Raw genomic sequence first — 12,747 nt, forward strand, 5'->3', positions numbered from 1 at the left:
ACAGACAACTAAATACATGAACAAGGTTTTCAATTTGAAAATATGTACTCACTGGTGCCGTAAGTGGGAGCAGTTGGGGTGAGGAAAAAAAGTATCATTACATTACACACATGATTATTTATTCAACTCCTAATAGCAACATTTAATGCCTTTATTAAAACTATTTATTTTTCTTTTCCTCTTTTGGCCCATCATCATACTCTTCAGCTCACATGTATGGTGTAGTCTGCATGCACTGCACCAGCTCATAATTATGTTTGCAGTGCTCCAAAAATCAGGGTTTCAAAAAAGAACAGAATGCAAAGAAAGCAGTAAAAAGAAAGGCAACAATAATTCACCCATTGTCTTCATTTCCAAACAAAGTTCATGTGAGAGGTTGGAATTCATTGTCTTTCCATTGTATAACAATGTATTCTGAGTGTTTAGGTTTAGTGTTTAGGCATCAGACCAAGCTGCCTTTCAATAATAACAAGGTTGCTGCTCATATTAATTGCTGCTAATATTGTTAATGATAGTTTTTTTTTTACTTTGAGGAATTTCTTGCATCAAATTATAAAGTTCTGCATGGTGTCTAGAAATATATTGAATATGTTGTTAGGCCCAGAAATCCTGACAGCGCCCTTGTTTGTGCTTTTCTGATGCTTTTAATGATAAAAGCATGATAATAAACTTTGTGATGAGTGTTCACTTTGTGGTTAGCGTGAAGTTCCAAGGGTATTTCTTCCTTTATGTTTTCAGCATAAAAAGTGTTTCTCACAGCAAGGCTGAACTAGATAGCCTTTTAAAATGCATTCTGAATAAAATAATGTCACGTATTCCAAACTCAATATCTGCATCTTGTCTAATTACACACCTTGTTTTCTTCCCATTTAGATAGAAAATCAATTCATTCTTTCAGTGACACACGAGCTCGAACACACAATGTCAAGGTATCAGTTTAAATGTGTCTGGCCAACTAATGGACACTCATCGTCTTTTATTCTTTATCCAGAGAATTACACCGGCACATTCAGTGCACACAATAGAGTTTTTAGCACAGACCGTGCATGTGAGTAAGAGCGTTATAATGAGCAGACTCCTCCATTGATTTGGCACAAGCTATTTGGTGCAAGAATAAAAGGCAGATGCTAAAGAGGAGTAAGGGAGGAAAAGGCAAACAGGTATGTAAATGTGGTCCTAAAGATGAGCAGAAAAACAAAATAATCTACCCAAAAGATGTGCCTGAATGGGCCAAGTGCTTCCAAGAATAACTTGTTGGAGAAGTCTCATCTGTTATTGACCAAATCACAGTCTCTCTCCAAGTATTCATATGCCACATTACAGGCAAGACACTGGGATACAAGTGTGTGCATGTGTGTGTATATGTGTGTCCCCTTTCATGCCTTTCTCTATAATCCTGAGTGTAAATGGAGTCTTTGAGAGCAGAGAATGAGGCCATTACCAAGTATCAGTTTAATAAAGAATAATTTGCCATCTCTCGCTCGCTCTTTATCTCACATTTTCTAAAGAGACAAGACTGATGTGACATTATCGCTCTTTTCCAAGCTCCAGGTGATTTGGTCGTGATTTCTGGGAACAGACTCGCAGATGCTGGTTTCTAGTGCTGAAGTCATTTTAAACAGTCTCCGGACTTGTGAAGTTATTTGTTGAAATTTGAAATGACAGCTACCATGGTCACAAGTTTGTTTTGTCATGTGCAAACATGGTTTCATTTACGTTTGTGTGTTGACGGTATTAGTCCTTTTCTCAATTGGATTGTGTTTTTTTTTTTTTTTAATTATAATAATGACTTTTAAATTGCTCGTAGTAAACAAGCAAAACACTTTTGTTAGTTATAGTGCTGTCAAAATTACGTCAAATAATCAATCGATTAGTCTGCAAAATAAACTTTCCACCAGATGCATCTGCGCGGTGCCAGAGCAGAATTCTGATCCATCTATGCCGCATCTTTGCCTCCTGTTTTGGGCCTAAGCAGGATGTAGAGCACAGAGTTTAGGCTTAAATACTATAGTGTCTCTGGCAAAGTAAACTGTTTTGGTGTCCAGGCATAAAGTGGTGAAAGACACAGCATAAAGTACAATGAACAATCATTGGAAATAAGAATTGGTCACTGTGGCTCTTGGGCAATGCCACCTAGCGCAAAACGACTAGTGGGGCCACTTTAATGTGGATGAATGTTTGTGGAGCTTTGCCTTTTTCTTTTTTTTTTGTTAACATGAACTATTATTATTTAACTGTATCTGATTAATGAACATGATATGCATAAATATATTTCCTTCTTTGTTGAGGTTGCTCATGCAAAGTGAAGCATGTTTAAAATGGATTAAGATTATAATAATCAAAATTATTGCACAGCAACCATTTTGTTAATATGGTTACTCTGGTTCCCACTGGGGAGTTGCTAAGTTTTGGTTGTTTTCAACCAAAACAGTTAGAATTTTGATTTTGGCTGGAATGTGAATCGATGCATTAAATGTTTGTATCATTTTATCCATTCTACATGACTGGGATGTGCTGTGTTTACGTCAGGTAATGTAGAAGTTAATAAAACTCTTTACCTGTTCCTTCTTCCTTTGTTTGTTCTCAGGACGAACTTTCATCTATTGAGAAAAAATGAAAAGCTGCTGAGAGAGCTGAGAAATCTGGACTCGAGGCAGTGGTAAAGAAAGAGACAGAATATTATTGTGATTTCTCTCTCTGTTTTTGTCCCTAATATTCCAACACTTTCATTTCTAGTCGTGAGACTCATAAAATAGCAGTGTTCTATGTGGCTGAGGGCCAAGAGGACAAGCACTCTATTCTTACCAACACTGCTGGCAGTCAGGCTTATGAGGACTTTGTCTCTGGACTTGGGTGGGAGGTAGGCATTTGTATATATTTTATCTCTTTTTATATTTGAAATTATTGTTTCATTTAAGAAAATTTAAAAAGATAATGTGTCTGAAATACGAATATGATAAGAATTTTGCTGTAATGCTGTTAAGGTTACAGTTTTTGTTGCATTTTTACAGTAACTTTTAAGTTGAAATTAGACAGTCATGCTGAAAATTGTTCACTTGGTAGTTGATTGGTAACACATTATGTCAAGTCTGTGTGCCCATGTATTTATTTCCTGTATGTTTGACTCAGGTTGATCTGACGACTCACTGTGGCTTCATGGGAGGCCTCCAAAAAAATCGCAGTACCGGCCAGACCACACCATACTATGCCACTTCCACCACTGAGGTCGTCTTCCATGTGTCCACAAGAATGCCACATGACCAAGATCACAATCTAACAAAAAAGGTTGAGCATTTTAAAGAATACTTTCAAACTCTGTCATTTAAATGAATGAGCATGTAACAACTTGCTTACGCACAGGCAAACTTAAATAACACATCAGCAAACATATAAGCATACAGGTAAAAAGATTCATAACATACACAGATGGAACGTTTTTTCTGAAATACACACCGAACAGACGGACATGAGGACTGTCAGGCCGATATGTAGACAGAGTACAGAAACACAGAAATGGATAGGATTCCACGTAGGCATGTCAAAATACACAATCGCCCACACAGACAGTCAGACACAAAAATAATTTTTAAAAAAACCCACGAATCGGAATATGAATGGTTTAAAAAAAAAAAAAAAAGTGATGAGTTTTTCCACTAAGTCTTCATACCCGTCACATCTGTGTTTGTGCTCAGTACTGTATTACTGTCTGAGCAGGCAGCATTGTTTGTGTGCATATGTGTGCACACCTGTCAACCCCGAGGCATTGGGCACTGAAAATGGCCGTAATAGCCCTTTAATCAGATCATACTTCCTGCTTCTTGGCCTATCAAATCGCTGCAGGCTCCTGATTGGATTATTGGTGCCTGGCCCAACACCATCCGACTCACTGATCAGCTGATGGCCTCATCAAACACACATACTCGCAGACATGCATGAGCACACACACTCAAAACCTGATTAGCCCACGCAAAAGCAGAATCATGCACAGCTTCAGTTGCAGCAGTCCCCATAAATAACCACCCAAGTACAGATGTACACAAACATGTTCACACACAGCTTGACAAACATGTCCACAACAAGGTTAAACTGATGGATATTCACATGTTCATGCTGGCGGCTGTTTATCTTCTTCCCCCATGAGTGTGGTGTGACCCCTTTATGGGGCTTTGCTCCAAATCTGATTCTCTGAAATGATTGGAGCCTATATTTAAAGTATTCCATCTTAGTGTTGTGTTTTACTGCATATAATGTGTACTGTCACACTTCTGGACATTATGTCACTGGCTCTAAACCTTCTTTAAAACATTTTTCTGTGCTGAAATATCCAGCCAAGGAAGTAGATTAACATGTTCACCCGCAACATGACAACTTCTCGGACCTCAGACAAGCTAACAGCTAGCAGTCTTTCCTCTACCCAGTTGAATGTGCCTGAATAGAATTTAAAAGGCGTAACCTGTCTCTCTGTTCTTAGGTTTTGGCGGGTGACTGATCCTCTCCCTGATTTTTATTTGTAATGTTATTCTCTTCAGGGGACATAACCCTACATATATATTTACCTTGTCTATACCTATTACCTTGGCTATGATATAAATTAACCCCTTTTAAAGAGGCACGGCAAACATGTTCACACAGGCCCATGTCTTCCTGACCACTCTCCCCCTTTACACATGGGGTCCATCAACTTCTGGGCCATAGTTGCGCATGCACAGAATATCAACCCCCCGTTATGATGGATTCACCTCATCCAGCACATTGTCTGAGGCCATTTCTTTTGTTTGTGTATATTCGTTTGACAGTGATTCATGTCTCGCCACACCCTTCAACAGACTATATTTAATTTGTATGTTTTATCACTGAAATTTAACCTCCTTTCCTTTTTTCAGCTTCGACATCTCGGTAATGACGAAGTCCACATCATTTGGTCTGAGCACTCTCGAGATTACAGGCGAGGGATCATCCCAACTGAGTTTGGAGACGTCCTCATTATCATCTACCCCATGAAGAACCACATGTATTCCATCCATATCTTGAAAAAACCAGAGGTACAAACACTTAAGCATATGGCTTTTGAGTGACACTATATCAAACATGCATGTGGATGTATTTATCTGGGAGCCTTTGTTATAGTATTCCATTGATCATCCAAAACAAAAATGACAAATTTTCAGTTACGTGAGGTTCTGTGCTGTGTTTGGTACAGTTGAAAATGTTCATAGAAAAAATAAAAATGGAGCCCTAAATTTAGACGAATAGATCTGTATGGCTTTGTCACTCTGCTCACTTTTTATTCATGGACTCATCCATGATCTAATCTCATGCTACTCTTTCAAACTTCTGAGTGTATTTGCATTTGCAGCAGACCCAGCAGATACGCATCCAGATTTTCTTACCATCCAAAAGAGGCTATTTGCTTGCTCACTGGTCTGTTTTGTGTATGACTCCGAAACACAGGGACATTAATACCACAGCACTGATAGCATAACTCTATTTTAGACTAGAAAACGCAATCAAATCCTGCCCCTTTTCTCTGTGACATAGATACCAGTGCACTAATAACTTAACCTTATTCTGTTTCATTCATTCTACAACCAAAAATATTGAATTATCATGAATTCGAAAGCAACTTAGATGAGATATTGGCTATGTTGTCGTCTTGAAAGCACTGTTTTCAGTCACTGTGCTAATGCAGTGGAGACCTGGTCTCTAAATTAATTTAATAAAGGACCTTTTTATCTTCTGTGGATTCCACAAGCAAAGTATCGAATTAAATCAGAAAACCACTGCCTGAATAAATCACTTAAAATGGTCTATTTGCTCTTCGATTGTTGGTTAAAAATGTTGTTGGGTTCTCCTTAAGTATTTTTGAATGTCCTCTCAAGAAGATCCAATACTCAAGTTGTACTCTGTTGCAGGTGCCATTCTTCGGTCCTTTGTTTGATGGTGCAATTGTGGACATGAAAATTCTGCCCACCATGGTTCGAGCCACAGCGATCAACGCCAGCCGAGCCTTGAAATCACTCATCCCTCTGTACCAGAGCTTGTATCCTTTGATAATTCAAATCTGTGCAAGGCGAGTGCCCAAACTGAAAATAAAAATAGTGGACAGTTTTGTTACCTTTTTTAAAAAAGTGAAATATCACGTCTCATTTTGTATTTGTTGCATTTTAACGTTCAAAAATATTCACTCTCTTTCATCTCAATGTGATCTGAGGGATCAAAAAGAAGAACAGTTATGAATTATGCCCCTTTTTAAGTATTTTCTTTTTCGAGATGGATTGTCATATATATATTGTTGAGTTCTGTAAGTAAACTTAAGTGTAGGCTGTTCGAGTGAGAGCAAAATTTCTGATCATTTTAAAATCATTGAACTCACTGTTTCACTGCTCATCTGGCACTCACATAAGATAGTATAGAAATCGATACTCCATGACTGCAGGCACAAGTAGCTCACCACATCACATAGTTCTGATGGAAGAAAGCTGTGATTTCACATTTCAAGCATTTCATAGGCTTTTTTGTGAGGTCCTTTCGAGTAGAAGTAGTGCTCCTTCTGCTGTAACTCCAGAATTTCTTTGAGCAAGTTCAATCAAAACAGGGATCACTTGGTTGTTCTTATGCACTTACCCACTTCCAATTAATCATTGGTTTTGGGAACATCTCCAAAAACCCACTATCACTGCATTTGTGACTCAAAACGATGCATGTCTGCTCCTGAGAGGTTCCGGCACTATAAACCAGCACAACACAAAATGGTTGGTAATATGACCGTCTTCCACTGCAGTCATTTTGTCTGCATAGACACTGTAGTGGAGTTATTTATCTTTCATTTCTTTATTTTCTCTATTCTTCATAACAAATTTATTGAACTGCATGACCATGTTATGAACGTTTTGGCTGTTGCTAGACTTCAGTGTGTCACATGTATTGCTCTTGCTGCAGTCACGTTGAAAATTTGTTTTTTTAAATCTGAGTGAGTTTGTAGAAACACAGACAGACTGCTTGTGTAGAGTCTGTCAAGAGCTTTCAATACTATTCAATATTTCTCCTTGTCCTTAAATAAGACTTTTCACAAACAACTGATGAAGGAACACTTCTACGGTGCATTTCACCACAGAATACACACTTGCATCATGACTTATCTGCCAAAGTGTTGTCACAATCTGTCACATTAGGTGCAGTGATTCAGTGATTCATATATGGCCATCACTAAGTGAGAAATATCTAAGAATATATAATATAAATATGTTATATAAAGTATATTTATAACTTATTTATCATGATTTTTAGATATGGTGTAAAAAAATTAATGAATAAGATTTAATAAGTGAAGAATCGTAGAAGCACATTGTGTTCATAGCCTCATAGACTGATACGCCAGTTTTATTCTGCTCTGGTTGAAGACCACTGCATGCAGCCGCGGTCTCATCATAGTCATAAATGAATGGTTATTTCTAAAATACAGTGTAACATGCAAGTCCAATGCAGGAACTATGCCTTTTTGTCGCAAATCGAGTTCATATTTTTTCTGTGGATTATGTTTAATTAGGCTTTTTATGACAAAGATTTGTTGTTTGTTTTTTTGTTTTTTTCATCCCTGTTGGATGACGTCAGGGTTTTTTGTTTTTCAGCCATTAACGTGTTGATTTGGTCTTCTTCATCCCTTTACTGTCCCACTCATTTCTCCCTCACTGTTTTGTGTTTCCACCATCTCACCGGCCGTTTTCCTTTGTATCTCTCCGTTCTCTTTCTCCTCTTTCACCGAGATAATGTAGGTGGTGCTGGAGTAGGCGAAGGAGGAGGGCGGGGAGGCCGTACAAGTCATTTTGCGCTGCCACATCCATCCATAGAGACAGAGACAGACAGATTGTTAGGCTCAGTGAGGGGTTGTAGCTCGTAGCTGACACCCCGTGACTTCACATTGTATGTCTCTGTCATTTTGTGTGTGTCTACATGCGTCAGTTGTGTCGGACTAATTCAGGAGTGTGTACCTGCGCAGCTTTTTATTTCATCCATGCAGTTCGGTGTATATGTGCACTGACTTGATGACAAATGTGCAGTGCGTGCTAGTTTTCGGGATGTTTGTGAGTGTCTGCAAGTGTCCTGGTGTGTATTGATTGGTGGTAGCAGCAGGTCGATGGCTCTGACAGCCTGAATTACAGTAATCAGTCATTATTGACTCCCCAGCTCTTTGCTACACACACCTTTCTCCTTTTCACTTTCTGCACTTCTACCACACTTTCCTGTCATCTACTTGCTCTGTAACACCGGTTTTCTTTTCATTCTTTTTTTTTATCAGTTTTTTTCAGCTGTCTCATCACTTTTATTACTGTTCCTTCATCTGCCATTAACTGTGAAACCTTTCTCCTTTTGTCTTCTTAAAGTGTTTCAACATTGACATTTTAATATTTAATGTTTTGTCTTTTTTCTCAAATATTCTTAATAGAATTATTGAGTTATGGTCAGGCTGAGTCATCGTAAAAGGTTTGTTTTGTCTTTGTTCTCCGTGATCCCAATGCGCCATTATTTTGAGTAAATCTAGGGGCTGCATGTCTTTCAGATGTGCTCAACAAGCTGCATGACCATGTTGAGACCACTCTGTAGTCCAGGAACCAATACAAACAATACAAACATGTCACATTGATTTCTCCCTATAACTGCCCTTTTACCCATGAAGTCTTTATCCAGTAAACGTCTGTCAAAATGTATTCGGGAGGTATATTATAATAATAAAATTATCAACAAGAAAAAACATGTTAAACCACCTCCAGTATGCATTTATGTGCAAGTAATTGTCAAATTTGTATTGTTAATGGTAATTAAGAAAGGTAATTGTGCAGAATGAATGGCATTTTATCCTTGTTTAATTTATGTTTTTTTTTTCTTTATCTTGGACTTTGGAAGGATGTAAGGTAGAAGCCAAAGCAACTGCCGAAATAAGAGGCATTTATTGACATTGTCCTTGTGTTTTGTTTTTTTTTAACTGTTTGCTTATTTCTCCAAATTAAGCTTGTGCATGTATTTAAAACTTTAAAAACCACAAGTTCTCCTCAGTCTCCCTCCAGCTACTTCTAGATCCAATTAAAACCTGCGTGAAATAGTAGCTCTCCTTCCAACAGCTAAACGCAGCTGCCAATGTAGAACTAGTAGGCCAAAGGAAGCCAATAAACCCAAGGATATTTTTTTCTAGTCTGATAGAGGATACGTTTCTTATAAGAAGTCAGTAGTGTTTCACTCAATATGCATGATAAGGATGGAAATTAGTCGTTCATTTAAAATTTAAGTAATACTCCAATGGATTATTTGGGGAATTTTCTCAGACAAAACCATTTGAAGATGATCAGTAAAAATGCCTCATTGTCATTGAAATGTGAGCACTAAGCAGGATCATTTATAGGATCCTGCGAAGCCATAAGACATTTCACTTACTTGTCCTGTTTCGTTTGGGGAAAAAAAACAATTGGCTCCTGTACAAATGAACCCCATACAAATGAACAAATTAGCATTTGGGGCCCCAAGCAGCTGCGAATGCGAGGGCCATCTCTGGATTGACTAAAAGAAAGGCCTGTCACAACAGGCTTTTCTTTTGTGATCCGGCTGGTGAAATCTGTGTCATAGTTTCAACTCTTCTCAACGGACGCCCAACAAAGAATAAATGGGATTGTAAATTGGTAAGGGGAAAGTTCGTAGCCCTACGTGTGTTGAGTTCAACTGGAATATTTCCTCATCTTCCTTTGCCTCCTCTTTCCTCCACCCTGTCTGTCTACAAGCCCTCAGGGAAGTCCATCTGTCTTCCTTCTCCGTCTGATCTTTCATTCGCAATGACTGATGCTTTCATCCAAACATGTACATACACACCAACAGTGCCAAGCAGCTCACATAGGCAGCTGTCTGTTAACACAGCTTTAACAAACATATCAGCTTGTTACAGCAGAGTGAGTCGCACACATAGCTCAACCATGTACAACTAATTATAGTGTCGTTATGTGAAAGAAAAACTGCAGTAGAAAGTGGAAAGACTGGCTGTTGTGTTGGCATGCTTGTGTTTGACCGGCAGCCTTGCAATTTTTCATGAAGCATTGTGAAGGACACCGGTTAACTCCAACGCTGAGTGATAGTATATTATACATTTATGTATATATGATGCATGTGGGTTTATAGGTTCATGAGGGAACGATGTTAATGTAAAAAATGGTGAGAGAAAATATCTATAATTTATGTCTAGTATTGAGCTTGTAACTAAACAGACCCAATTGTTTTACCTATCTGATGTGTACACACACTTCAATTACAGCCAGCAGCATAAGATCGAGGCGCTTGTCTTTTTTGGCTTTTGACACTGTTGGGATGTGTTGATATCATCTTTAGGTGTTTGTATTCATTTGAAAACCATAGCTGCAGCAGACAGTTCTTTTGTGACAGATTTTCCAGCCCCAGGATTCTTGTAGTTAGATATTCTACATTTATTTAGCATTCTAATTCTACAGATCCAACTTTGTTAGATGGGATGATAATTACCGCATAGTTCCAGAAACTTGCCAGTGACCTTCAAGCTTTGTAAATATCTTGAATGGATGATCTGTGATTTTATTTGTTTAATTGTTGAGGTGTAATTAAGCTGCTGTTTTAAATCATTCAAAGTGAGTGAAGCCTATCACTAAGGACCTTGAGTAAGATCACTTTGCAAGAAAAAACTGGAGCACCAAACACAGCTATCACACAACGATTATGAGCAAACTTCACAAAAAACACATTATTTATAAACTCCTGTGAATTTTGTTCCTGTTGTCGTTCAGTAGTTGATCAGTAGTGAAGTGGCAGGCTGCTGGCATTCTCCATCTGCTCCTGGATGATTGTGGATCATGAGAATGATTCTGGATTGAGAAGTTTAGCACACATCATCTACCAGATGGAGCATATTTGAGTGTTTATAGTGTGTCTCTGTATGACTTATTAATCTTTGCTTGTCTAGTTATGTATGTTTGTGTTCCCTGTGTGCATGAATTAGGATTATGTGTGTGTTTGTGTGTGGCCTCCCCTACAGTAGATGATTGGCAGCGATGGCGGGCAGTGTGGCACGGGGTCAGCATATGGTTGCGTGTGATAGCACAGTTCGATTTGTGCGCGCGCATGTGTGTGCCACTGCCATTTTCACACTCTGTTCCCAGAGAAATGATGGCAGCTCTGGGCATGTAGCGCTATTATCCCCATATCCACACTCACATACAAAGACAGATGAGGAGCAGCCAAACACCTAGCGGTCTGCCTGCCTCTCTCTGCCAACTCCCCCAATAGAGCTCATTGTCCTGCTACGGCTACAATCTGCAGAGTGTGACAAGGAGGGCATGTTCCCCTTCATGGTACAAAGGTGAGGGCAAAACCTGACGCATCTAATGCGGTTTTGTTATTGCTGATTGTGAAAAGGGTCATGTCATCCTTTACCCCTTTAAGCCCTGCTGTGTGCTGATATTTTCTGTCAAGGTTTCTAGTTTCCAGGGATCATAGAGCGATCAATGTACGAAGTTCATTCTAAACTAATCTTGAGAGCATAAAGGTTCACATTGCAAAACCACATATTCCCTTAGAGAAGTGAATCAAATAAACATGCAAGACGGGTTGAATTTACATAAATCTGTGTTAGGCATGCTGTGTTTTGTATGTAGTTAATTATTTTCCGTTTTTCATGTAAATGTCTTGTAAATCATCTCAAAAGAAATCTATACACACTTATTTCTTTGCTTAAAAATAATAATAATAATAATTCAATGGCTAGTTCCGTCCTTGTTGGTTATTTATCTTCTCATTTGATGGGGTTGCCTTTGTTAACAGTTAACAGACTTCACATCAATCTGAACATCTTGGTTGGCTGAATTAATTCTCTTCCAAAACTACAATTAACTTGCAATTACCGTGTCTTATCTAACTCTGGTGTCACTTTCTTTTACATGCACATTGTCTCAGTGAGCTGTGCAGACACATAAGCTGTAGGCATCAGTGGCACGAGTAGAGCAGACCCCCCTCTGACTGGTAAACAAGCTAATAGTCTGTGTGCCTGCGTGGTGTGTGTCTGTGTACCAGTTGTGTGAATTTAAGTATTATTTTTATGTGACAAGGTGTTTAAGATTCAAGGCCAAGGTAACAAATGACCAGGACAGAGTGCCACATGGGAAACGGTGTCGTGTGCTTTGCCCACTGCCTTCACTTTAGCCTCTCTGAAGCGTTTTCAATGAGCTTTTTTAGCTGGATGTTGTGTCTTGTATGATAAAGCAAAATACATTGAAAGATGTCGTTCTTCATAAAGATTTCGCTTGTGTTCAAATAAGTTTTTATAATTTGTGGTCAATTTTTTTGGCCCTCCAATTATCCAACTCTATCAGAGTTCCATAATTTTTCTACATTTTTTCTTCAGTGTGTTCCATGTTGGTTTGATCCTAAGTTTGATAACTTAATAAGCATACCCAGAGACATCCCTGCAAGCAGCACTATTCGAGATCATGAGTCTGGCCTTCCAAATTATCCCATAACGTGTATGTTTAATAAAACCGGCACTCTTGACTGTACTGTTATTACCGCTGTCTGTGTTGACATGTGTTTCATTCATTTAAATGAAGTGATCACATGTGAAGCCTCAAAATCCGCCTTTAGGAGGATAGTGTGTCGTGAAAATGGAAAGCGTACGATAGCAGGGTGCGAAGCAGATAATTAATCTTGTCAGTTCTCTGCGCACCCCCCTGGTGTGTTCAGTTGAGA

General features: G+C 38.7%; 1 protein-coding gene across 5 annotated transcripts in view; it reads left to right on the forward strand.

Moving 5' to 3' along the window:
• ralgapa1 (Ral GTPase activating protein catalytic subunit alpha 1) overlaps nucleotides 1-12,747 on the forward strand; it is a 46,003-nt gene that overhangs the window by 25,163 nt on the left and 8,093 nt on the right. For all 5 annotated transcript variants that reach the window (XM_053845691.1, XM_053845692.1, XM_053845693.1 and 2 more), the window contains 5 exons: nucleotides 2,588-2,659; nucleotides 2,737-2,860; nucleotides 3,130-3,285; nucleotides 4,884-5,042; nucleotides 5,913-6,040. In XM_053845691.1, coding sequence (XP_053701666.1) covers nucleotides 2,588-2,659; nucleotides 2,737-2,860; nucleotides 3,130-3,285; nucleotides 4,884-5,042; nucleotides 5,913-6,040 — 639 coding nt within the window. The remainder of the gene's footprint in view (nucleotides 1-2,587; nucleotides 2,660-2,736; nucleotides 2,861-3,129; nucleotides 3,286-4,883; nucleotides 5,043-5,912; nucleotides 6,041-12,747) is intronic.

Source organism: Synchiropus splendidus, chromosome 16 (genome assembly GCF_027744825.2).
Source record: "Synchiropus splendidus isolate RoL2022-P1 chromosome 16, RoL_Sspl_1.0, whole genome shotgun sequence".
NCBI classification, from domain to species: domain Eukaryota; kingdom Metazoa; phylum Chordata; class Actinopteri; order Syngnathiformes; family Callionymidae; genus Synchiropus; species Synchiropus splendidus.